Source organism: Chlamydotis macqueenii, chromosome 15 (assembly GCF_036417535.1).
Source record: "Chlamydotis macqueenii isolate bChlMac1 chromosome 15, bChlMac1.mat, whole genome shotgun sequence".
Taxonomy (NCBI): Eukaryota; Metazoa; Chordata; class Aves; order Otidiformes; family Otididae; genus Chlamydotis; species Chlamydotis macqueenii.
Window position 1 is genome coordinate 12267409 of NC_141570.1, and position 26918 is coordinate 12294326.

Consider the following 26918-nt stretch of genomic DNA (forward strand, 5'->3'; position numbering starts at 1 on the left):
GGGAGGGGGCGGGAGGAAAGGCCGGTCACGGGGCTCCAGCCCCAAAATCAGCTCACTGGTTCCCGCGTCCCAGAAAATCATTCTCTGGCTCTTCCCGGCTCTTCTCCCGGGGCGTGGGTGCGTGGGTGGGTGGACGGACGGATGGATGAACGGACAGATGGATGGATGGAGCTGTTGGAGAGGGTCCAGAGGAGGCCACGCAGATGATGGGAGGGCTGGAGCAGCTCTGCTGTGAGGCCAGGCTGAGAGAGCTGGGGCTGTTCAGCCTGGAGAAGAGGAGGCTCCGGGGAGACCTGAGAGCGGCTCCCAGTGCCCAAAGGGGGCTGGTGGGAAAGGTGGGGAGAGACTCTTCAGCAGGGCCTGCTGTGACAGGACGAGGGGTCAGGGTTTAAAATAGAGGGAGGCAGATTCAGACTGGACATCAGGAAGAAATGTTTTATGCTGAGGGTGGTGGCACACTGTCCCAGGTTGCCCAGAGAGGCGGTGGATGCCCCAACCCTGGAAACATTCCAGGCCAGGTTGGCCGGGGCTGTGAGCAACCTGATCTGGTTGGAGATGTCCCTGCTCCTGGCAGGGGGTTGGACTGGGTGGGCTTTAACGCCCCATTCCCACCCAAACCCTTCTGTGATTCTATGAACAGATGGGTGGGTGGGTGGACGAACGGACGGACAGTTTACCAGTTGCGTGTCCATCCCCCTGCACCCTACTGACCTCCCCAGCCTGGACTGGCAGCACAGCCGTGCTGGAGGACGTTGTGTCTCTCCCTGCACCAGCCTTGGTGGTTGAACCAGGAGCTGGAGGGCTGCATAGTGGTGCCGGGAGTCTGTGTCCAGCCTGTCCCAGTGGCAGGGCTTTCCTGTTGGACTGGTCCCCACAGCCCCCACGAGCCACTTGTGTCCCAATCCTGCATTTCTGCTGTGCAGGATCCAGCGCCCGGCCTCTCGGGATGCAGCGGGAAGAGGAAATACCCCCGCGCATCTCCCAGAGTGCCAGGCCAGAAGAACTGTAAGCTCCACTCAAGTTGCACCCTCCTCCCTGCGCGGCGGGAGGGATGCAGGTCTGGCCTTCCTCTTCCTCCCCATCAACTCTTGGGTCCTGCTCACCCAGACCTGCTCAGGGGGCTGCCAGTCCCCCTTCCCTGGATCTCCCCACAGGGAGGAGGAGGTCCCAAAGATCCTGCACTGGGCTGGACTGGGCACCAAACACCCATTTGATGAAGCAGCTGCTCCCACAGCTGGGCCAGATGTGGGCTCCTGCTCGTCACTCAGCAGCCTGGTCTCTTCCTCTCTCTTGTAACTGGAAACCAGTGCTTCAGCGCAATGGGGGGAGCCCTGCCAGAGGGGCTGCACTTGCCCCAGGTCCTGCAGACTGGGCCCCAGTGTCTTCGTGGGATCGGCAGTTATTCCCGGAGGAGAGGCTGTGCAACGAGGGACGGGATATACTGCTTGGGTATAAAACAGCGTGAGGGCTGCAGCACCCCTGGGACGGGGGACCTTGGTGGGCCAAACTTCCCCACGGACTCTGGTGGCATGCGAACCCCCAGAGCGGTGCTGGGGCAGTTCCCACCCAGGACTGGAGCGAAAGGCACTCCGCGAGTGTGCAGATCCGACTGCTGGGCCTGAGTTCTCTGCGTGGCTGTTCGGCAGTAAAGCTGCTGTTCCTCCCGGCAGGGTTTGTCCAGTTTGACTGTTGAATTTTGGAGCCTTTGCATTTACGCAATCAGGAATCTCTGGAATGACAAAGGGAGGTGGAGAGCTGTTGGGGAGAGGAAACACCCTTACCCCATCCCTTGCTGGGATCCACACTGCACTGGGAGCGACTCCCCGTCCTGCCTGCGGCATGTCCCAGACCAGCTCTGGTCCCCACCCATCTGGTCTCCGCTGTGGGTTCAGCCGGGCAACTCTGGGCCATGGCACCAGGAGGAACCAAAGCTGCAGCTCTCACTGCTTTTGGGGGGTTTGGGGGGGGTCCCATGTCACCTGGCTGGGTGGGTTGGGCATGGTCCGTGCTCTCCGACCCGCAACAAACACAGCATGGCACGGCTTGGCCAAGGCAGAGCTCGGCAGGACAGGTGCATACAGCCCCGCAGAAACTTCAACCACTTTGTCAGGGAGTGCCCTCGCTGTTGGAATATGCTTCTGGCTGCACTCTGAACGAGCTCGGCCGTTGGGCCTATGAGAGGCAGGGAAACCTGGAAGGCTCAGACACTGTATGAGGGCACATTTTTCTCGTGCCAAAAGCACACCCTCAGCAGAGGAAGCTGTTTTGCTGAGGGGCTGGAGACTGTACCCAGGTAGAGGGGTCTTACCGCAGGGTGGGACTCGCTGGAGGAGGCCCGCGGTGGCTGATCCTGAGTGGGTGGGGGGCAACCAGGCCATTCGGGGCAGAACCAGCTCCTGCTCCCTTCAGCAAAGCTCCTGGGGGTACTTGGCCAAGTTCATGCCCAGAATGGTGCAGCATGGCCCCCTGCCCCCAACTCCCACCCCATGGCCGCACTGGGCGCCGTGGGGCGCACGCTGCTGGGCTGGGGGCGAGGCAGGGCTGTGGTCGGACCCAATGTGACACAGGACAGTGGCACCAGCCCCACGAGCAGGGCTGGGTGCTCACCGCTGCAATGCAGCACCAAGGGGTGTGGATGCCTGCCTGTGGCCGTGGGCATCGCAGCTGGATGGTCAGCCATGGGTGCATGTCCAGACGGGCAGCTGTGGCCATGCGTGCCCTGTCCTGCTGCTCAGGGGGACAGGGCCACGCTGCCACTGGGCACGTGGAGCAGGGAGAGGGTGCAGGGAGGTGAAGAGGAGAGACGTGCAAGGGGCTCAGCTTGCGCAGAGAGCTCAGTGTTTATTATTTTCACTCCAAAAGGTTTGTACAAGGAACAAGCTGACTCTGCACACGCAGACGCACACACCCTTCGCTGCAGGCTGCCTTGGCAGCGCTGCCGGTATCCCGGAAACATTGCTCGGCCTCCCAGAGCGGGGCTGTACCACCCCCCGCCGCCAATGCTACTGCGCTGCCTGCCAGGCTCTGCCCGAGCCCGTGTTGCCCGTGGGACCCTGGGCTGCATCCCGCCGACACCCGCGGCAGCCATGGGCACGTGTCTGCATGGGCACTGACATCCCTCAGCGATGCCAGCAAAGGAGCTGGCGTGGTCTGGGCCTGTGCGGGGAGCGGCGCTCCCCAAACACCGGCTCTGCCGTGACAGAGCCGCCTCTGAGCTCCTGGCCGCTAACAGAGCCTGTCAATTTTTATCGCTACTCTATGCTGCGGTGAAGCTGCTCAGCTAGCAAGCACTGCTCTAAGGCTGCTGCAAAGCAAGTCTAACGCGCGCTGCCCTCCCGAACCTGGAGACCTCCCCGCTGCTTATCACAAAGCACTTTCGAGCTGCTGACCCGTCCCTCGAAGGCTGGGTGGGAGGGGACGTACCCACCCCGGGGGCCCCTCGGGTGGGGTTTTACAGCTGCCCACCCCCAGGATCAGAGTCAGGGCTCGGGGAGGCCGCAGGGCAAGGTCAGCCCGGCTGCAGCCTCCCCGTCCCTTCCCCTCCTGCACAGGGCTGGCGGGCGGCTTTGGACACTGCTGCCATCCACCCGGGGCTGCACCGAACACCGGGTGACCCTGACAGCCACCGGCACTGGGATGAGAGAGTACAACGGACAAAACCACGCGGCCGATCCTGTCCCACAGGGCCCGGGTGGTCAGGCGGGTTCTGGGGGATGCTGTCTCTCGCCGTGGGATCTGCTGCCCCAGGTGAGAGCGCAGCTCGTATCTGTCCTTCCAACTGAACCCACCCCGCTCCCAGAGCTCCTGTCCTGGACCTCTCAAGGGCAAAGGGTTATTGTTGGCCTGGAGGCTATTTTTGGCACCTTTATGCTGCCCACCTGCATCCACTCTAGATGAAATCCCAAGGAAATCCTTACTGTTTATCCACCTCAACTTTCTTCCTTCCCCGCTCGCTGCCTATAGCAGTCATGAATTGAGACATCTGCTGAGGGTTGTTCTGTTTTTCTTTTTTCATCAGACCACATTCATTGGTATTGTGCCCCATGGGGTCTCACTGGCACACATCCCACTGACAGGACTGTGGGTGCAGAGCAGTTACAAAAATGCTCCTTTACGGCCCCTTCCGACAGCCCAGCAGCGATAAAGACCCCAGCCCAGCCACGGGGAACTTTTCTTGCCTCCCACCCACCTGTGCTAAGGGTCCCCACAGGACTTGTGGCTCAGCCCAGAAAAGCCAAGGAGCTCTAGGGGTCAAAGCAGAGGCTGCTGCCAGGTCTGTCCTGGAGGAGCGTCAGCGTTCCGGGCTTCGGGAAGGCTCTCCTCCCTCCTCCATCACGTCACAGCACAAAGGCAAAAAGCCTGAGGACATCAAATACTCACTGTAGATCCAGGCTGAAGAAGTAGAACTGAGAGTGCCTTGGGGACAGTCTTTACATTCAAAAAGAAAAAAAAAACACCACCAAAAAATAAAACTGAAGTGGCCAGTGGATGGGGTTTAGGGGGTTAAATGGGATGGATCAGCAGCCCAGAGCATTTCCGCTGGCTGTACTGGCTCTTCTGGTGGAACAGTGGGACAGGTTGCCCAGAGAGGTGGTGGATGCCCCATCCCTGGAAACATTCCAGGCCAGGTTGGCCGGGGCTCTGAGCAACCTGATCTGGTTGGCGATGTCCCTGCTCCTGGCAGGGGCGTTAGGCTGGGTGGGCTTTAACACTCCCTTCCCACCCAAACCGTTCTATGGTTCTTCCCCACCCAGCCTCTGCCCACGCCCTCCGGTATCACCGGTGACACCCAACCTCTCTGACTTCCATGTGCTGCCATCTGGGACAGGGCTTTGGAAAGCCATTGAACAGGGAAAAAAAAGCTCTAAAGAAGGACAGGTGCCAGTGCTCACCCCAGCACTGGCTGCCTTCGCTCTCAGGTCGCAGACATGAAGTGAAGCCGCAGGTGACAGCTTTGGGCTGGACCTCGGCCGTGGGAAGCACATCCAGCCCCCTCGGTCCCACCAGTGTTCGTACAAACCCCGTCCCCTCTTGGCCAGAACGGACACCAGCTATAAATGCCAGCAGTCCTTGGGTCGCGGAACAGTGCTGGATTCTGCATGGCCCGAGACAGGCAACTACTGCGCTGCTGTGCTCCGGCCAGACCATTTGGTGTCTCCTGAGATGCTGCCTTCTCGGCTGAGGGATTGCCTTTCCTCTCAGTGCCGCACAGTGCTGGCAGGGCCGCCAGCTGGGTGGGAAGCTACGGCTGCTGAGGGAAGGGCTTGCCGCGGAGCCTGAGGACGTCTGCTCAGATCAAGACTGCAGCTGTACAAACAAGACTGGATGTTTGCTCTCAAGAAACAGCAAATGTGCTCAACCTGGCCTCAATGCAGGGAAAGCTTCTTGCCTTAGCCGCGACAGAACTGCAACATCAAGCATTCCTTCTCCCCTCACCCAGGTTCGCCCCCAAAGATGCCCCGATCCCACCCCACCAAAGCCCTCGGTTCACTCCAGGTCTCCTCTGGGAAGGCTGTGATGCCACTAGTTCTGCAAGCTGCCGCCACACGCCGAGGAAGCTGGAGCTGTTGGGGAACAGAAAGGAAAAGGGAGTGAGGCCAGGATGGAGATGGTGGGAGCGGGATGCAGACTGAAGCTCTGGGAGTGGGGGAGCAGCATCCAGGCAGGACAAGCTGGGCAGGAGGAGCCATGCAATAACACTCCAAGCCCAGTGGGACTTCTGGCACAACACAAAACACACCCTGAGGCTCAGGACATCAGCCCACCCCTCCTGCTCTGCAGTTTCTCTGTCCACGGACATGGGGAATAGCCAGGACAGTGGCTCACATGGCGTGCAGACGGGCGTCACAAGCTGTGCCCACCTAACCCCTCGGGCCTGACAGAGCTCTACAAACCTGGCAGCGAGTGGCGAGGGGACACTTACCAGCTACTGCACTAAGTCGTATCGGTCTCAGGCTGAACGGCTGTTTCAGGCCTGCAAGAAAAGAACAAAACCAAAACGCAGGCAGTCAGTGTGGGGACAACTGCATCTTGGAGCAAGAGGAGAAACAAAACAGTGGCGTCAGCCTTGGAGGCAAGGACACTTTCGCCGGCGCAGAGTAGCGGTCCTCAGCCCGGTGCTTGCAGGTGGGAGCTGCTGGTGCTGCTCGTGGGCACGGGACGCAGCATTCAAACCAAGGTCACTGGGGAGAGCAGAGCAGCTTTTGGCCAACCCAGTTGCAGAGCTCTTTGCACACGTATGACACCAGCCCAGACACTCATGGTCTCTGCACTAGTGCAAAGCCCAAATGTCTTCGGTACCCCAAGCTGGACTTGACACCAGAATGAGCCGTGACAGAATACAGATGAGCAAACCAGCAGCCGTTGCAGATCGGGTTGTCAAAGGCCCTTCCAGCATGCAAGGGCCTGGTGCCCACTCCTGAGGAGCATCCCAGCTATGAAAAGCGGAGACTGTTTGTCCAGGGAGTACTTGGACATTTGCATCTATTTCAAAGGGGGTCAAAACATGCACGTAACCCTTGACATCAGGAAGCATTAGAAGTTCTTGCTTTCAGCTACATGCAACCCTGGCAGGAAAGCACATCTTCTTCCCTGCTCCTCAGCTCCTGGGATATGGACTCTCTGAACCTAGTTCCCCTCTCTGCTACGTGCTCGAGGCAAAAAGGGGGAGCTGCCTGAACGTCTGACTGGTCTTGGACACCGTCTGAGCATCTCCACGTGGAGTGGCAGCGCCAGGCCCTCGCTCCCTCTTGAGACCCAGACCTGTGACCAGGACAAGGCCTTGCCAGCAGCAATGCCCAGGAGAAGTGGGTCCCAGCAAGCCGCCTTCCCCTTGGCGTGGTGGATGGTGGCTGACACTGTTAACCAGGTTCTCACACCTACGAGGCACAAACATCCCTCCTCCCCACTCCCCGTCCTCTGCCGAACCGACTGCGCTGCTGCAGCTGCTGAGGAACAGGCCCTAATTATAAACAGGCAGATGCTTTGCATGTCTGAGGAAGGCTGCTTCAGCTGTCAACATAACCTGATGCTTTTGGGCCTGGGTCAGCTCTAAATTGCCACGACAGAGCACTTGGCGTTAACCTTGCAGAGCCGGGTTAAGCTGTGCCATCACACCCCCCACACAATCTGCTCTGTACGGCCTGACGTGGACGCAGCTAGGGCACCACAGATGTCCCCACAGGGCAGCCCTAACAGCGAGAGTGCGTACGTGAACATCTTCAGCCCGGCTTGGTTCCATGAAACAGCACAAATGTGTGATGTCTGCTGGAGAGGTGGAAACGGGCAGAGCACATTCTAGACAAATACGCACGCACACATCTATACACGCACGTACATTCACCTACGCACCACGTGCTGTGCCGGACAAAGAGTGCTACTGCAAGGTGCAAACGAAGCTCCCCCAAGCCGGGATTACAGGACCACTCTAAGATGGTGTAAGCGCTGACTGCAGAAACAGACAAGAAATAAAATCTCAAGGACGTGCTTTTTAATGGCTGAACAACATAGAGTGCCACACTTTGTTTGTTTAGGTTGGTTTTTTTTTTTTGCACAAACCCTATATCCTTCTTGCTCTCCTCGTTTTCCCGAGTGGCTAGGAGTTGGACAGCCTGTCACAGGAGCCCATGCTGAGCTTCCATAGGGGTAATTTCTCCCTTTCCTGTCACTTCGGTCATGGTAAACTTTGGAGCTGGACCGAGCCCGCTGTAACACGGCTGTTCAGCTCCAGGCCATCAGCATGGCTCCTCTGGAGGTCTCTGAGCCTGCAGTGAAGAGGCTCAGGAGCAGAAATGAAACCTTTCCTCTTTGCCTCGAAGGTGTAGTCCCCAGCGTCCCTGCATGGCAGGTCCCTGAGGGCAGCTCACACAACGCAAGACCAAGCTGCAGCGTTGCCTCCGGGGTCTTTCTTGGTGCGGCCGCTGCGGCCCATTGGGACGCTGGCCAGACTCCCGGCTCCTTGGAGGGCTCAGCTGCCACCCAGAGGCAATGCACTGCGAAAGGCCTCTCCACTTCCACAGAGGTGCCCAAGATAAGACACTGTCCCGTCCCCCAGACACTCACACACGCCAGGTGAACAATGGAAGCCAAGCAGGGCCTTTGCTGACAGGTCAGCCAATTCAGGCTACTCATGAACCACGCTCTTCACTGCCCATGCCAAGGAAGAAAATGGTGCCACCTCTCCCTCAGCTCTTCTCCTCCCACACGGTCAGAGCTCCTGCCCCACGTTAACAGGGAAAAGTATCCCAGAACCATCTTGTACTCCTCCACATCCCCCATCTTCAAAACTTCGCACATCCCCATCCCACTCCTGTGGCTGCTCCTGTCCCAGGGCCACCGCACAGCTCTGACAGGGAGCCACCAAAGCCATGTGGAGCTGCCAACAGTTGTCCTCACACCCCAACTCGGATGGACGTGGTTAAGCTTAGCAGAAAGAGAGTCCAGAAGAGCAAGAAAAGAAAGGAAGAAGGAGGCAAGGAGAGCTACAGACAAAACAAGATGCCCATGGAGAACTGTCTTTACCAGTAACCCTCACGGTATCTCTTGGAAGCAGCTGGGCGCTGTCGTCTTCTCACATACAGATCTGTATCTACCGTCTCCTGAACTGCTTGTTCTGGAAGCAGGACAAAGAAAGATTTACCTCCGTTGATAAGCTCCTTGCAGCTGTCAGCAAGCCCTGCAGAACGCCTGGTCACAGCTGCCGGTGGGGGCCGAGCACCCTGGGAGGTTGGGAATGGCACTCCCAAGCGCTGGATCTCATATAAAGGCTCTGGAAATCTGTACTGTAGCCCTCTTTCTTTCCTCGTTTGGAAATGCCTTTACCCCCTCATGCGCGATTAAACATTTTAAATCAGATGCCTTTTTTGGGTGGCATGTTTGGAAACCCAGAACATTGACCTCCTGAAGATCACAACTGCTGCACAGTGCAGGAGACCAAGGCTTCTACGTTCTCCAAGACTCAGGAAGGAACTCTCAAGCCGGGGTTGTACCCAGCCCCACACAAACCAGTACAAGGCAGTTACTGGCTTCCAGCGCAAACCCAGCCCTTGTGCGCACATGGAAGCATTGGTCTCCAAAGGACTTCACGGACATCCTTCTGGCCTGTCTCTCCTCCACGCAGGCTGACAAGGCTGGCCTTACACCATATGAAGGCGGCATATCCTCTTTCAATACCTGAAGATGTCCGCCCTGCTTCCCGAGGAAGCACTTCACCTGCTGCACCGCTCACACGGGGCCAGGCAGCTCAAAGCCAAATGGCCAAACAAAAAAAATTGCTCCCTGTCTGGAGAATCGCCATCAGCTCCTGCCCGTTCAGTCTCCTTGTCAGCCGATGCACCTGAAAGTCTGGGCTTGTGCTTTTTGTGTCGCACGGCCCATTGTGTGTACACACTCATTATGTTCAATACGCGTGTGCATTTAGCACAATAAGGAGGTACATAAATAAGCTGTGGTTTCCAAACACAAATCCGCGGGGACTGCAGAATGAGGAAGTGGGTAAAGCAACTTTACCTGCATGTGATAAAGCAGAGGAAACTAAAATGAGAGGGGCTTCCTTCCCTTCCACACACACAATACTAAATAGCTGCAGAGCTGGTCAAATCAAATTTTGGCAACAGAAGAATTCTTGTAAAACGAAGCATGGATTTAATTATTTCCTTTTTGGTCAAAAATACTTGTTACAATTGTGCATAGAAGCAATAAAAGTTTCCAAAAGCTGCCACCGAGAGTAACTGCCAGTGAGGTCTTGTGGAGGGCAGCTTTGAAACCCGCCGAATGCGCAAGGGCTGGGATGGGCATAACCCCCCCACGCTTCTCCTGGCAAACCCTCGTTTATTCACCCAACTCCGTCCGCTACCAACTCAGCTTCTGGGTTCACTGCTTTCCTGTGAAGGAAGGGTCAGTTTGTAAGGGGAGAATATAAAATTTGATTTTGAAGGCAATGACCTGTTGGCAAATCAGGCTGAGAGTAAAAAGCCTTGGGAAGGGTCTCAACGCCCAGCTCCCGGCCAGGCAGAGCAGGGCATTGGGGTGCTGCCGAGTCGGAGCCCCTGGAGCAGGCTGGCCTGGAGGAGGCTGGTGGGAGGAAAGGGAAGGCAAGACCGAGAGCATCCGGATCCTGCTCCCATCCGCTGCCTTAGGAGTCCCTGGTGGTGGGTCAGGGCGAGGACCACGCTCTTTTCCTTTTGTATCTGACCTTGGGTATGGCCAGAGAGCATCCTCCAGAGCATGCCGGGTGCCAGTCGCAGAGCCGCGTTTCGCCAAGATTACCTCCCCGGCCAGCGGGAGCATCTTCTGCTCGCTGGCCCCGTTCCCAGGGCTCTGCAGGCTCTGCAGGCACAGTGCTCAGGAGAACAGCTTCTGGGCATACGCCCTCACAAAACCAATGCCCAAAGCCAGCTCTTGGCTTGACTTCCCTGTAGGTTTGCTTTCCTTCAAAAAGTAGCTGCGAGGAAATGCCCACGTGCTGCTGATAATACCCAGCACTCACAGCCAGACTCTGGGTGCTAACTAAGAAGGAACCTGAATATCTGGCCAGGTGTATGGATATTCATGCATGAGATGGCAAAGCCAGGAGTGTTCTCCCCATCACTCCTGGGTGAAGTGGCAAAAGCAAACGCCTGCACGGAGATTTCTCAAGCCACAATCTCACAGTTTGGCCCAACTCACCAATCTCTTCCACAATATTCTCAGTGCTTCCAGGAGGAGTGGTTTTCTCCTGTTCAGAAACAAAACAAAACAAACAAACAAAAAGAATAACAACCTCAGGTGGGTGCCCCCTTGTCCTGCCCCTTTGCTCTGCGAGAGGAATAGGAAGTGCTGGGGCTTTCCTGGTCGTTGCTGTGGTTAACACCACAAATGCCGTGGGGACGGGGACGGAGCTGCTGCCCTCCTGCTCTCAGCACCAGTCGTGCTGCTCTGCTACCATGTCAAGAACTAAGCTGTCCTCCTCGGGCCTTTTTTTCTTTTTTCCCCTTAAAAAAGCGACATTCAGATAACTGTGCAAATTGGCACTGTTTGCTCCAGAGTTCGGGAAAAACAGCAAGAACAGCCGCCGTCCATCCTTCTGAAAACACTGCTAATGTGACTGACGTGCACACAGAGAAACGATGAAGAACAAAGCTACCCTCAAACACATGCTTAAAGTTATGAGTGGCAACGGTTAGAGTAAGCAAATATTAGAGATTTGTGTAGGGTTTAAACCCTAACGACACCCAGCCACCGGCACTCAAACCCAGCCGAGCACAGGCGGGCCCCTCGAACCGCACCCCCCAGAGCCACCTGCAGGCACCTTCAGGTCTCCAGGAGCTGGACCTCACCCTCCCGCATGGAAAGAGCGGATCCAGGAATCTGCTCACTCTGCTCACCCGACCTGCAGCACCAGATGAGGCTTTCCCAGCTCCAGCTGAATGACGAACGCAAACACCTCAAACCATCAGGTGTCATTTTCTCATCTATCCAACTCAGCAGCCATGGTGTCATATGGAAAAAGATGAATTAGGAAGGGAAATGGGGTGAAATGATGCCATGAGTTTCCTTAGGGGTGTATCAGTGGAAACACCGGCTACATGGATCCCATAGGCACTGGACTATTTGATGCTTTGTTATTTGGGATAATCACATCACAGGGTCCATGAAGTGGCACCTGAGTTTAGATATTAAGAAAAAAAAAAATTAGGGAGAAAAAAATTAGGAAGAGACTTTAAAAATCAGAATAAAGTCACCTGTCTTTTTATGGTCATAAGAAGAAAGTAACAAAACTGACTTGATTTATTTCAAGTGCCAGCGATCACTTTTGGTCCTGTGCGTGTGCCAAGCATGCGCTGCCGTCACCGTCTGTGCCCTTTGCTGTCAGTAGCTTCTCACAGTGACTCCTCTCCCATTAGCCTGGCGTGTCCGCTCTCCTTCCCCTGCTCAGAACATCTCGTGATTTGGGTCGAAATAAGCCGAAAGCAGTGCAGAAATCACATTTTTATCAGTGACAAAAATATCTTCTGGGCTTTCCACCACACCTTGCATCTTCTGCACTCATCCCGCTTATGCCGTGAACTTGTAAATGGAGATGACGTAAGGTGGGCAGCGGTGTCGGAGCAAGAGGGACGCAAGAGGCTGGCAGCCGATTGCGGGCCCGTTGGCGGGAGCTGCCCCCCTCCCTTTGCTCTGTGCGTTCTCAGTGACTGCAGGCAGCACGCAGTGTCCCACGGCCTGTCCACAAAACCACGCAGCAGAGCTACAAACCAGAATACGCAGGCACGAATGGCTTCTGAGCTCTCATGCTAGTATTTAACGTTGCGGCTGGCTTAGATTGCTTTCCCAGCCTATGGATTGTACTGAGTGGGCTGCAAGCCCCGCTGCCCGGGTGCTGATGCTGCTCAGAGCCGGTTTGCATTTCAGGTTGGCTTGTAGGCAGGGCTTTTGTGGAGCAGGTACCTTTGGGGTCACTCCTCACGTGCCCGCAAAATTAACCTCTCTGAACTCAGAGGAGTGCCAGTTAACCTGCTGCTTCTGCCTCCCAGCACAGCCATAGCTCACTGGGTTTGCCTGTACGTGGATTCGCACTTCTTACTCGAAGGGCAACCCCGAGCAGCTGAACAGGACCTGACCCTCCAGCTGAAAAATCTCCCATTCCACGTGCAGGCCTTGCTGTGGACCTGCTGCATGGGCTCTTTGCTGAGCACTGCCTGCCCTCCAGAGGTGTCTGAACTGCGTCACCCATCCAAGGGCTTTACACAACCCCAAGAGACCACCTGAGCCAGCCAGTGGAAAGGCTGGCTCATCCAGGCTTCGCCCCTGCCTTCCAGCATGCCAAACCTGACGTTCTTCCAGCAGATTAGCGCTGCTCAGTGAGAGGCAGCAACCAAACAAAGGAATGGAAAAATACAGAGCAGATGGGAGAAACATATCCAGTTAGCTCCCCAGACTGCACTTTCAGAAGCCTTCCTTCTGGCAAAGGTGCGCTGTGACATTAACTTGACCTCTCTGGTTTAAAGACCGCCAACAACTCCTGCACCCGGTTGGGATATCTGAACAGGTCACACTGGCATGGTCCGGCATTCCTACGAGGCCCTGACTGTAACCCAACACTGTCCCGGTCAGGCAGCCCATATACTGCAGCAGCCCGCCTTCGGGAGCCGGAGTCCAGCACCCCTGGCTCCTGCCCGGAGGTTATGGGCCCCAGGGGTGCCGTTTGGAGAGGGCAGCTGGCAGCAGCATGCGAGGACAACGCTTGGACAAAGACAGGTTTCAAACAACAGGCAGGTTTTCCATGGTTTTTCCAAACAGGAGCGGTGGGTTTTCCAGGAATACCGTTTAGCAAAGTAGCCCGCTACTTGAGACCAGAAGCTGAACACGAGCAGGCAGGACGAGTGGACCAGCAGGCCTGACGTGCTGGTGGTGTTGAACTCAGAGCAGCCAGCTCCCCCGGGTGCAAACAATTTACAGAAGAACCACAGTGGCACCCGCCGTCAGGCAAGCACGCAGAGGATTAACACTTCCCCTGCACTCCATGGGCTGTAACAAATGCGGTGTTACATAGCTGTAGCTACCCCAGCTCTCACAAACTTGTGCTTCCTAAATCCAAAAGGGCATCTGGCAGGAACTGGCACCCATGAAAGCATCGCTGCCACCAGACGCAGCCAACTGCAAGTGGGGGTTTTGCTCCATCCTTCCTCAGACTTCGTACGAGAGATCCCCTTACTGCTCTTAGCGCTCTACCAGTCAGCTCAGCCAAGGCACGCCCAACTGCAGAGCAAAAGGGACTTAGAACATCTTGAGAGTGACCCAGATCTCCACACTCGTAGCAGGTGAAACGCACCCACACGACAGCTCCTGCAGCTCTGCTGAGGGGTTCTATTAAAACCTACAGAATCTTTCAGCACTCTTTTGTAACTCCCTTCTCTCAGGTTCTTCCTGGTCACTTCTTACTGTTCCCCTGTCACTGCTCTGGGCTCGCCCTGCTCTCTCCATCCTGCAAATTCTCTGGACTTAGCAGCTCCCTGTCTGAGTTGTCCTTTACAGAGATGGCCTTCAACTCTCTTTGTTCAGTCTGGGGAAGTTCAATTAGCTACTCTTGACCTCCGCCTTCCATCCCTGTTATCTCATGGCTCCTCAAATTCATCTTATGACTCCTCTCTTCCATCCCTGATGAAACCAGTATTGATAGTCCACCAGTCCATAAACTCTGGTCCGTAGACTCTGGTCCTTGCTTGCTGACCTGAAATATCTCCCCTTTCATCCTTTCTCAGGCACACTCTTGTTCACGTTTCACATTCATCTGCTTTTCCATTTTACTACCAAACTGTGTTCCTGACAGTCCTCTAGCCCTCTCGATAGTCACATTGCCATAAATTATTTTCTTCCAGTTCCTGCTGGAAGCCCCAGTGCCAGTAGTTACCTTCTCTACTCTTGAATTGCTTGTCCTCAGTTCGGGGCCAAATCAAGAGAGTCTTTGATTTCCCCCTTTTATCTTCACATCAATGTTTTATCTTGGTGTCTCTGCCAAGCCATCATCTCTTGGATGCGTACACCATCTTTCTCAAAATTGATGTGCCATAAGCATACTCTCTACTTTCTTAGGAAGAACTTGTGCCATTTCCTTTCTGTCCTAGTCACCTTAGACTCCCTCCACAACCTCAGCATATTAATTGGCAACTCTCATCTTTGCACACAAGGTTTCATTAGGTCCTGGTCACTCACCCTCCTCATCCGATCTTTGAAGAGCTAAAAGGTGTAGATGAGCCTTTATTCTCTCTCCTCTTGCAGCCCCATACTACCCTTTCCTTAAGGCTTCCTTACGGATGGGAAAATTGGCTTCATTTTCAGAGGGCAGGCTAAGGCTGTGTCTCTCAGGAGCACCAATGTACTCTGCAACCAATCTCCCATGCATTCAAAGGCTTTGTAAATGGCCCTTTGGTGTTTATCAGAAAAAAAGAACCTTTGTGAACCTGATCATGAAGGCTGCCTCCAAGTGCTCTGTAAAATAAAGCCTACAGTAAACTTAGAATCATCAAGGTTGGAAAAGACCTCTAAGATCATCAAGTCCAACCATTAACCCAACACCACCATGCCTACTTACCCAAGCTGAAGTGGAGAAGCGGGGAACAGAACCCAGAACTGCTAAGCCCTGACCATAATGCTGTCCTTCTACTCACCAAAGACAGGAATCTAAACAGAGCTAAATATTACATATTATTACCTTACCATCAGCTCCCAAATCCTGAAAGGTCAGTCATCAGTCTCAAGAACTTCCACTGGAAGAAGGAAGTAATTATCATGTTTAGGACATTACCTTGAGGCTTATAATGGCTCCTCAAAGGCTTTAGCCCAGCTTGGCTCCACATCTTGATGTAGGGCTGTGTGCTCTTTCAGAGCCTCTCTGTAATGCACGAGCATTTTTCACAAAGCCCTTCACCTGTCTCCGACCTGAAGACTGATATACGATCAGCCATAAAGCTGTCACTCTAAATGCTGGTATCATTGCTCATCACTGCGATTTGGACAGCTAGCAACCACAGTGGATTCCGTTCTGGTGGCCAGAAGATCTTGAAACTTGGTTTGTCAGAAGAAACAAATGACTCTCTTGGTTTATCTGCCAGTTCATGTTATGTATTTGCTGGGACTCGGGAAACTCTTCCCTTTTGGGCAGCACGTCTGCTGTGTCCTGCCTCCATTCAGCCCACAAAACAGTCTGCTTTTCCACTATCCCAGTTTCTCAGGGGACACAGTCTTTTTCAGTCCAAATCCAAGATGGGACATACAGAAGGTAACATTTTTTTTGCGTGTGTTTTTATTTTTTTTTTAAACAAAGGACATGCAGGACAATTAGCTGTCCTTTGGGTTTCAGGGATTCAGGGACAAAAGTGTTTAAGAGCCTGCCATGGCCCCTACTATGAATGCATTTAATCCTTTAGAAAGTAATTAATACATTTTGTTTCCAGGTCATTCTTGGGCAGAAGTTCACGGTTAAACTACGTGCCCTGTGAGTGGTGCTCTGCTTTAAATTTGATGCTTGGCACTTTCGTTGGCTAACCCACGTTTTTGCAGTGAAAGAGAACTGGTGCACAGTCATTCTCATCTCACCTTCTCTGTCCTTCCAGTTTTACAGACTAGAATCACAGAAGGGTTTGGGTTGGGAGGGACCTTTCAAGGCCAACCGGTCCAACCCCCTGCAAGGGGCAGGGACATCTCCAACCAGATCAGGTTGCTCAGAGCCCCGGCCAACCTGGCCTGGAATGTTTCCAGGGATGGGGCATCCACCACCTCTCTAGGCAACCTGGGACAGTGCTCCACCACCCCCAGTGTAAAACATTTCTTCCTGATGTCCAGTCTGAATGTGCCTCCCTCTATTTTAAACCCTGACCCCTCGTCCTGTCACACCAGGCCCTGCTGAAGAGTCTCTCCCCACCTTTCCCACCAGCCCCCTTTAGGCACTGGGAGCCGCTCTCAGGTCTCCCTGCAGCCTTCCCTTCTCTTCTCATCGTCTTTACCATATTCTCTTTGTCTGGCTTTCCCCAAGACACATTTGAAATTTATATTCATGCTTTTCAAAACTAAATTGAATCTGGTGTTTGCTGAAAAGCACAAAGATCAGCAGTGTAAGACAGTAAAATCCGACACACATCTACGAGAGAGGCATGGCATGGACAGCAACAGCTCACTCCACAGCTTGTGCCAAGACTCTGGCAGGTACCAGGCTAAGATAAAAACACGTTTACTAACAACTGGACTGGTAAAAAAAGAAGATGTCACAGAAGTCACTGGAAAACCAGACGCAAGAGGGTTCAGTGACTACCGAGAAGCTGATATTTAAGGCATCCACTTGAACACTACCTACTGCCTACGTACAATTTCCTGAAATATTCAGGCACCTGCTCAAGTGTGTTTTCAGGCCTGATTAGCTTTGAGACAGATTCCTTCGGAACTAAGGATCTGCCTTAACAGCCTGAAGCAAACGTGTTAACACAGCCTAATGAAGTTCATGTCAGGGTAATTGCAGCTGCCTACTCCGGATTGCCGTTGTAGAAAGCTCACTGATAAAGAGGAATTCATCAAGCTGCAACAGTTCAGCACCTTATGATAATGTAAATACATGCTCACATACAAAGAAGAAATGACAAAACTCAAATGTTTCCTTCTGGAAGCAGGGACAAGGACATTAGCTCCTGTAACTTTCCTTCAGGAGATTTCTCTTTGTGTGATTGCCAGTGATTGTCAGTTTACAGCAGAAATTCAACGTAAGACATTGAAGATCAACTGCTCTACTGCTTTGAAGCCACAGAATAATCACAAGAACTACCCTAAGCAAGGAACAGGTATTTTGTTTTAAGGCTAATAAATACATTTGTTAATGTCTTTGTTAATTTGTTTAACTGGGATCAAATGGGATTAATTATTTCCAGAACATGAGTCTGTCCCCAAGACCTTGAACTTAATGGGAAGTCTCCTACTCCTTTATTAGCCTGTGGGAAAAGAATTCTAACACGGTGACCTGCAAATTGTGGAGCAATCTAAAATCTAGTGATAAAAAATAATTGCTAAGGAAAATGCTGAGCTAAGTAGCATGAGTGGAGCACCATTCCAACAGAGCCACAGCACCTGCTTCCACCACCAGCTCAGATCTCTCTACACCACATAATGGCTGTGCCATAAAGGGGGACAGGACTCTGCCCGGCTTGGGCAATCCATCTAAATGGAGATGGTGATGCACAAAATGAGTCAGCCCTCCGAGGATGCCTGTTTCTCTCCCTTCAGTACAGATGGAGCCACGGTGAATCAGCTCAGGGTTTAGACATCTAACTTCTGGGTGTCTCAGTTTGGGCACAGGAGTTCTCCTCCCACGTATGTCTCAAGTTACACAAGTTAAAGGTTTAGGCTCAGCTTCTTAAAAGCACCTGCAGGCATGGCACTGTTGAAGACTTTGTCATCCCTGAGCTGCACTCCCAACTCTTCTCTTTTTCAGTGGCAATGTCACGGCTCATCGGAGTGGTGCAGGCTAGGGACGGGAGGTGGTGTATGGTTAATCATCATAATGAGGTTATTTTAGGCATTATATTTTTGCTCCTCCCTTCAAGGCTCCAAATCATACCTCTCTCCCAGGGCACCTAAGTTAAATGTCTGCAGTTAGATAGCGTGAATACCCTGGAGGTCACTTCTGCTCACCTTAGCAGGTTGGCAGGGATACAGCTCCAGATCCGGTAACACTTTGAGTGGAGCACAGAGAACATAGTGATCAAAAATTCCTCTCAGTTAAACAGATTCCTATTTATCAAAGGCTGGGACACCGCCACTGTAGAGCAGAGCTTGGAAGACAAACTGATACGCTGACATGAGAACCAGCGAGGCAGCAGTGGTAGGCACAGCTAGCTGCAAGGATGAAACTGTGCTGATTTCGCTTATATTAAGAGCTTCCTTGCCTATTTATGGTCATTTTCTTCTGCTGCTGCCACCTCTTATCTTGACTGTACCTTCTGGATGTCTGTAAAGCCCACTACAAACAAAGTGGTGTGTAACAACCAGAGTCAAAGACAGCACTGAAATGATCCCCAGATTTGACATGGCAGATACGACACAGATGCTTCAGCTACGACCTTCCTAACCATAGCCGTGAAAGAGGAAACAGGCAGGGGCAATGGCTGCAAAAAGCAGGTGGCAAAACTTTAGACTAAAGTTCAGCCCTAGCTTGGTTGCAGATGTGGTGCCTGCTCTCACCGACACTGCCTAACTCAAACAGCCAGGAAAGGAAACACTGGAAGCTCGCAAGACTCTTCCAATGAACTCTTCTTCATTAGTTTTCCCCAAAATAACATCAACTCTTTCTACTCTTTTCCCCAAAGAACCAAGTATCTTCCGGAGTTGGTATGTTCTTTCTTTTTCTGCATTTTGACTTACCCAGCTCTATGAGCAAGTGCCACATGATTAAAAATGTCTCCTCGCAAAGCACGACGGTGATTCCAAATGGGTAACATATGCAATACCGTTAGCTTGTGAATAACCCAAAGGCTGAAATTGAATCACAGAATCATAGAATCTTTAAGATTGCAAAAGACCTCCGAGATCATCAAGTCTGACCATCAACCCAACACCACCATGTCCACTAAACGATGCCCTGAAGTGCCACGTCTACATGTTCTTTGAACACCTCCAGGGCTGGTAACTCCACCACTTGATTTGCGCAATGTCCTCAAATAAATAAAATCCAGGGACAGGGCTCTTGGAAACTTTGCACCTGGACAGGCTTTTAAGAGCAAAGTTCCATGGAGAACTGTAAATATCCATCCTTTGCCATTCTAGTACTCCTGCTAATTTGTCACCTTATACCCTTCCTTTCGTTTCCTTTAACCTGAGTCTTACATCCACTACTGAAATGGGAAATCAACGCAACAAGCCTAAAAATGGGAATGTGTACAGGATAACAACACTGACTCATTTATTCTCTGAATATTCTTTTATCAAGTCCTCGACAACAAGCCCACAAAAAACTCCCACATGCTGTCTAACAAAGCACAAATTATTAACTGCACGCTGTTCCCTTGCTGCTTTTCAGTCTGTATTGATCCTTCTCTCCCAACGTATGGGGCAGATCCACGCACACATCTACACCGCCGAGTGCTGGCTCACATTACATACTGCTGGGACACGCTCGGTTCTTACCCAGCTCGTGGATCATATGAAGACAACGCCACAATTAATTGTTCAGCGAACTGGAAGTTAAATCTTGCAAGGTAAAGAAAATCCTAATCTGCTAGACCACAAATGTAGCTGTTCCTTAACTGGCACCAGCTGCTGAGGTAAGGCAAGCGATTTGAGGAGAAGGAAATTCTGTACCTGTAAAGAAATGCTTGTTACTGCTGATAAGCTTGAAATCTATTGAATCTCTGATCATCTTCCTGGAACATCCTAGGCTTCCTCACCAGTGTGTGGTGGCGAGTTAAGAGGTCGGGAAATATCTAGAGCAATACAGAGATGGAGGCCCTGGGTAGAAGCAGAGACTTCAAAAGGAAGTGTTTCATTTTTCCTGCACAAATGCTCAAATTTTACTCTGCTAGAGGACATCCAAGTATCTAGACAGAGATATTAAAAACCTAACTGGACGTAGACCTGGGCAATCTGCTCTAGCTGACCCTGCTTTGAGGAGAGGTTGGACCAGCTGATCTCCAGATGTCCCTGCTAACCTCATTCACTCCGTGGTGCTACAAAGGACTATTTCAGGAGCACCCTGAAATACAAGTGTGGCAGACAGATTATCTTTTCTGAGAACAAATGAAACAAATTATATAGAAAAAAAAGCAGAGAAGCTTTCAGGGACACAAGCTCCACAGATGTAATGACAGATATCCTTGCTGCCTACAAACCTCTGTGCTTGAAACATGACAGCTGCAACACAGACCTAAAAAGTAGCACGATGGCAGGTCTTGACAGGATTACAGAAACACACCCTAACAGTATTATCTTAGGCCATGTCATTTAAGGGGTCTATCACCGTGGCAGGAGACTCACAAAGACATTTAATCATATGGCTGGGCCATCGACGCAGTTCGTGGGACCCGTGATGGGCTGAAGGGGCAGACTGAACCAGCGGATGGACCGATGGAGTAGAGCTGCTTGCAGCACAATTAAAACCACCCCAAATCCACAGGAATGTCCTGCAGAAAGCTTGCCACTCTTGCCAGATCTGGAGAAGCGAGGACGCCCAGCTATACACCACAGAAGTCAGCCTTGTGTGGGTGACGAATAAGTGTTCTTCCTCGCAGCTCTGCCTATTTGTGCCATGCCCACGTGGATCGCGGCTGTGTTAGCACTGACATGTTGTCATGAGAATTTCCATGGGTATGGCTCAAATATACCCAGGGTAAGGACAGCACTGAAGATTACTCGCTATGGGAAGCACTTCCAGTACAAGCACTGAACCTCCTGACCCGTGTCAAACACGGCGTACACTAATACAGGTCCGTCAGAGTCGGCCCAGTTCCCATGAGTTGTCCCAGTGGGTATCTCACACAGCCACTGACGACAGACGGACGTCTCCACCACACTCCTCCCAAACTCAAATTCTTGCCGTCATGAGGCACACACCAGTACTCAGCCAAGCACCTTTGGAAACAACTCCCAACTCGCCATCAGCTGAGCCACTGCACAAGCTTTTCCCCCACCGCGTGGCCTGAAGCTGGCACTGTGGGTTTTCTAAACCCATGGCTACATTAAAGACTCCCCACTTCTCCCTCGTCCTACCAGGAACACACGCTCTGCCGCCCGTGGTACGTGCTGCAGACTGGCTGGCAATCTATTTTTCCAGTGTGTAGGAGGCCCACGCCTCTCTGCCATCTGCCACCACTCATTTTTCATTGCTTCTGAAAACAACCTGAAAATAACCTTGCTCTGATTAAGTTTAATGAAGCAGCAAACCCTCCAAGTATATTTCTCCCAAATAATTTGCTGACTGCTCTGCCACACCTACTGCCTCTACCCGTCCTACCCTCTCTCACTTCTGAATCCATTCATTTGCTCCTGTTTTGGCTGTAATGAGTGGACTGCTGAGTTTCCATGAGAACAGGGAGTGAGAGGGATATGAGGGGAAACCCAGAAATGATTTTTAGATAATTTAATAATTTAATGTGTAGCAACAAACAGAAATTTGTAAGAAAATATGGAATCTACCCTACTAGGTAAGGGCTTAGATGAGTGCAATGAATGACAAAAAACCCCCCTAGCTCCTGAACATCTGTTTGCAAGACAAAATAGCTTCCTGTAGTGGAAAATGGGATAATTGGAGATGTCTACATTGACAGCTGACCAACTATGGTCAAAGTTCATTTAATAAGTCCAATGCCCCCTGAGAAACCTGCAACTACTATTGCCTCTTGCCAATACCAGTTACGTTACTCTGAATTTCTTGCTCCTGAATGTCCTTTGGTGGTGGCTCCAGCTTGGTGGTGTTTTCTCCTTCACCATGACAGGTTTTAGATTACTCCTCTCTGCACAGTGCCAGCAGAGCTGCAGGCTTCTTCAGAACTAGGCAGGAAAAGCAAGCAGAGATCCTGGGTGTGGCTGGTGAAGACGACTGGCACACTTAGTGAAGAAGCTTTTGCTGCAAGCCATCCTAACTTGGCACCTCCCAACACCCTACATTCACTCAGAGAGACAAAATTTTCAGAAGGAAGAGAATGCTATATCCTCCCTGAACAAAAGCATCAATGTCCTTCCTTGACCTGGGAGAGACCCAAAAGCCTTCGTGTGTACTCACACACCCTCATGCTCGTGGATGGCACCTAAATCACGTTCTGAGCTGACTGCACCTGTGTCACGCCGTGCACCCAGGGCACCACACTCCAATACAGCGCCTGAAACTATCCCAGCTCTTAGCCTCTGCCTGAGCAGCAAACAAAAACCCTGGCAGTTTTGGCACTAATGCTATTGCAAGCAAAGCTGAAGTTTCCCATTTCACTTCAGTGCCTGGACAACTCCGTGACAAGTGCTTGTTTAGGTGCTGAATTCCTTCTCGCTGCTCCCAAAAACCAAAATAAGGAACAACAAAAGATTATTTCTGCCTCTTTGCTTCTGCATGATTACTGTTTATTCCATATATCATAGCAGCTTATATTACTTTTCAACTGTCCAAAGAAGGATCATCTGCTGCAATAAGTCTGCAAAAACAGTGTACTCCCATTTTCTAAGCGAGTGAATGTTCACTGAAGCTAACTAGCACTACATTAAACTGTACGAAAATAACGGCCGCAGCACCTTTTCTCCCCAGTTCGTATTCTGCAAACACAGACATCTTTAACCGTAGCAGAAAAATAAGCTATTGCTGTTATTTTTCAAAATGATCCATTTCCATAGTGAAAAATCATTGCTGTTTTTTTAATCTGTAACGGACGTAATAAAACAGCACCTTCTTCAGTAAATGATTTACGCTAGTGAGTAAACAATGACTCGGATTACTCTTTCTGCCCACGTACTCAGCACAACGTTCTCACATTTTGTATATTTGCCCCTCTGCCTTCAACTGGGCGTACTGATTCCCCCGGACAGCTCAGGCAGCTCCTGAAGACGCAAGAAGTTACAACGTCCTGGCTCACTGAAAAGGCCGTTTAGAGCAGTGCCTTCATTGCTAAGAAATCTGTCCCCTGATTCTTCAGCAGGGTGCAATTATTGACATGGAGGTCTGGCTCTCCCCTCTAAGGCGAAGGCTTCGGACTGGAGCTCCCACCTGGACCGAGAACGTGCTCGGTTGGAGAGCGGGGTGCTGGCCCTGCAGGGTACGTGTCTCAAGAATGAAGACTATAAACAGCTGCTCGCATAAAGTAACACAGCCTCGCATAGCTGCCGTGAAACCTTGTCATCTCAAGGGCAAGATCTGATGTATTGCAGTGAGGATAATGATAAAAATATAAAGGCATGCATCTTGCTCCATCCCCTAAAAAAGTGCCTTGGCCAAGGCAAAGAGAATTTTGCAGGTTGCCAGAGCACACTGCACACGATCACCATGCACAGCAGAAAAATTACCTAAGTATTTCCCACGGCTCCTACCACGTATCCACCATTAGATAGGCGTCTGCAGAGCTCCTGTACCCTAACTGGGCCACATCCTCAGCTGGGCAAATGTGCAGAACACTGCCGTATGTGTGGAAAGTGGGAGATTTGTAACAGCTGAAGAGTTGCACGATAATTTATTGAAATAAGAAATGATACCCGTTTCTATTGGTACGGGAAGGAGTAGCTTACATACAGACACACACATATGCACAGATGCTAATGCCAGCATCAACATCTTACACACAAAAGGTACACACAGCTCATGTCACATAGAGCTGCCTCTGAATGACAGCTTAACATTGACATATACAGTGCAAAAATAGGAATTAATTATACTTCAAAATAGGGAGTCTTCCCCCCCTCCTCTTCCCCATCCAAGTTCAGGGATTATGCGACTCAACAGAATTCACTACCTCAGCCAGAAGCTCTAAGTCTGGTTGAGTCTGAAAGTCTTTACAAGCCTCGTACCTGAACCCTTGTGTGGCTTGACAGATACGGAGAGCGTGCTGCCTCCTTTCCCGAATGCTCCTTAGTTTCAGACATAACATCAGCGCTTCTGTGATGGTGATGGTGGGACTTCTGGTCATGGTGGCCATCCCTTTTCCTGGCTTCTGTGTCAAACAAGACATGGCTTAGCCTGTCCAGATAGTTCTCCAGCTCTTCCTGGCTGTGCTCCAGTTGTTTGCCGACATTGCTGGGGAAAAAGGAAGAGGATGGCGGGGGGCTTTTGCTTTCCCTCTCCTTCTTGGCCTCTTCCACATGCGGGTTATGCTTCATTAGAAAAAGCACCATGACAAGCAAGATCAGGCAGAGATACACAACCCAGACTTCTTCCATCTTGGTGGTAGGAGACCAAGGAGCTAGTAGTGCCTGTCGATGTACTCCGAGGGAAGGAGACAGACGGGCCAAACAGTAGGTGGTCAGTGCTTCCCAGCTGTCAGCATCCACGGGAAGGACTGTTGCCAGTAATCAAAGCACTGTGGCAGCTGACGTCAAAGTTCAATTTTCTAAAGCAGTGTGGCTTACAAACCTTCCTGCAGTTCTAAATAGGAAAGCAGCACAAACAGGAAGCAGCAAAAAAAAATTTAAGCAAAGAAAATTAAACAACTTCGTCCTTAGACTAAAAGAACTTCAGCATAAAGACACACGATCATCTATTACAGCTCCAATATGATCTTAAACCAGCAGTATTTCTCCTCTTTTTTGTTAAGGAACTGCAAGTTCAATGCTTGTTACTCTTCAAATAGCTTCCCTTCTGTTACAGTGTTCAAATTGTTGTCTTGCTTGAAGTGGTAAGCTTTTCTTCTTTCCAATTCGAGGAAAAGATAAGATAAGATTGGGGTTTTGCACCCTGAAGGAAGATAACAAGAGTGTTTTATCCTTTAGGTGGCATACGATGCTGATTCTGCAGTCTACCCGCAGCACTCTTCAGAAAAAATATAAGTGGCAGAAGGGAATATTAGTCTCTTGAGTTACAGATTCAGTAAGACCAATTTGTTAGCTTCCTTCTGTCTTTGCCGGTCTTGGGAGAGGGAGTCCTCACAGAAGTGGCTGCTGGGACTCGAGATAATTTCAGCTGAACTTTGCAGGGACCCTTTGGAGATCCTTTGTAGGCTGTTCCTCGGTGACTCTGCCCCTCGGTTACTCAAAGCAGAAGATGGGCAGTGCAGGGACCAATAAATGCATTTCCTCTGAGCAAGCCCAGGGGAAGGGATTGGAAGAATTTACCAATTAGAGCCCAGCACCCAGGTTACAGCCAAAATGTAAGCAGGGACTGGAAGGGGATTGCGTTTCCTAACCTTTGCTAGGGGTATCTTTTTACACATGAGAGTGCCAAGCCTAAAAGGAGCAGAGATCACACCCAGATTTCTGCTGCCTCTGTGTGGAAACATTCCTGGGCTCAACCTGCCACAAAATCAACTCCAAAATTCTTCACTTTGTTCCCAAAGTGAGACCTGTCCTCTGCTTTGCTACAGTGAATGGTCTGAGAAAAGTTATAGCATTCGTTCATCCTGTTACTCACTTTGGCAGCTGGTCTGCAGCTTTTAAAGTTTCAAGACCAACGCTGTTCAGCAGGTTTTGCTCCAGAGGCACTGCTGTACTTTTTGCCTTAATTCATTCCTGAGGTCACAACCACGCTGGAAGATCTCCTGAGCAATGTGCTGCCTACAAGCCTGGGCCTGGCACTGCTGCACTACATTTAGGTGGGCAGCCACTAAAGCGGTACGGTACCGAAACCCAGCCTCCCCTTCTGCACTCATCTCAGGTGGATGGCACAAAGCTGAGGAGAGGATGCAGAAAGAGACACGCAGGTCAGAACTGAGCTCAGTTTTCTACCAAAACTGAGCTATGTGTCACTAATGCAGGAACGCTGGAACAGAGACCTCCAAGCAGACGGGAACATCTCCTTTCTGCCCCACCGCTGTACACCACAAACGCCTCAGGGCACGGACCGCACCTCGAGCAGATGTATTACAGTAACTGGTAGAGCAAAGCCCTCACTCAAACCTGACACTGCTGTAATATGAGACACCACTGAAACCCTGAACAGCGCTCAAAATGCTAAAGAAAGAAATGCTAAAAAGAGAAAACATTTTTTTTTAAAAAAAGTCATTAAAACTGCATTGTGCCTCCTGTAAAGGGAAACGGACTGATGGAGCAGCAACAGCATTTCCTAACTTCTAATAACATTGCTAATTTTCTTTTGAAAAAATAATGCAGCAGAGATGCTTCAAACACTGCAAAAGCTTAAGACTGAAGTAATTTCAGATGCAAAATACTATACAGTTGCCTCTTCAAGAAACAATCATTAATGAAATAACTTGGGCACATTTGTCAAAAATGCAGGAGGCATCACCTTGACTACGAATGCAGGGAGCTAACACAGAAAGGCAAAATGCCTTGCCCAAAACCACACAGGCAACTCGTGGAACAGACCCAGCCAACTTCTGGTCTTGCATTCAAGTCCATAGGGCAAGCGCGACGCTCAGGGCTGTGCAGCATCGCATCGAGGAACATTTGCCTTCCGCATCCTCCAATACTGAAGCACAGCGAAAGGAACAGGGGTTGGCTTTGCAGTCAGCATTAAGCAAACACCTCTGAAAAACTGTAGGAGTTGCTCATGTATTAGAATGCATTTTTCTCTGCCCTTTTTAGAGATAAACCAGGTGGATTAGGTTACATCAAACGTCCGCCTCACTTGTATCTTTATTCTAATTGTGCGTGCCTAACAAATAGTGTAAGCACTAAGCAATTACATAAGGATGCTTTCCAGAATCCCTCTGCAGCCTTCCACAGCACAGGATTCTGTAACATCTTAGCAACTCAAGCTTTACCTGAAACAAGCCCAGGAAAAATAAAGCTATTCTCCAGACATACGCTGCACAACCAGC

The 26918-nt window shown here is 51.2% G+C and overlaps 1 protein-coding gene across 1 annotated transcript; it reads right to left on the bottom strand.

The window, feature by feature from the left end:
• Positions 1-4070: 4070 nt before the first annotated feature.
• On the bottom strand, positions 4071-26910 carry LOC147598866 (uncharacterized). The gene is made up of 5 exons (XM_086760197.1): positions 23995-26910; positions 10666-10714; positions 8521-8611; positions 5924-5974; positions 4071-5564 (listed from the first exon to the last, which is right to left on the bottom strand). The coding sequence occupies exons 1-4, from the start codon at positions 24361-24363 to the stop codon at positions 5935-5937; spliced, it is 549 nt and encodes a 182-aa protein (XP_086616323.1). The 5' UTR covers positions 24364-26910; the 3' UTR covers positions 4071-5564; positions 5924-5934.
• Between the last annotated feature and the right edge of the window lie 8 nt (positions 26911-26918).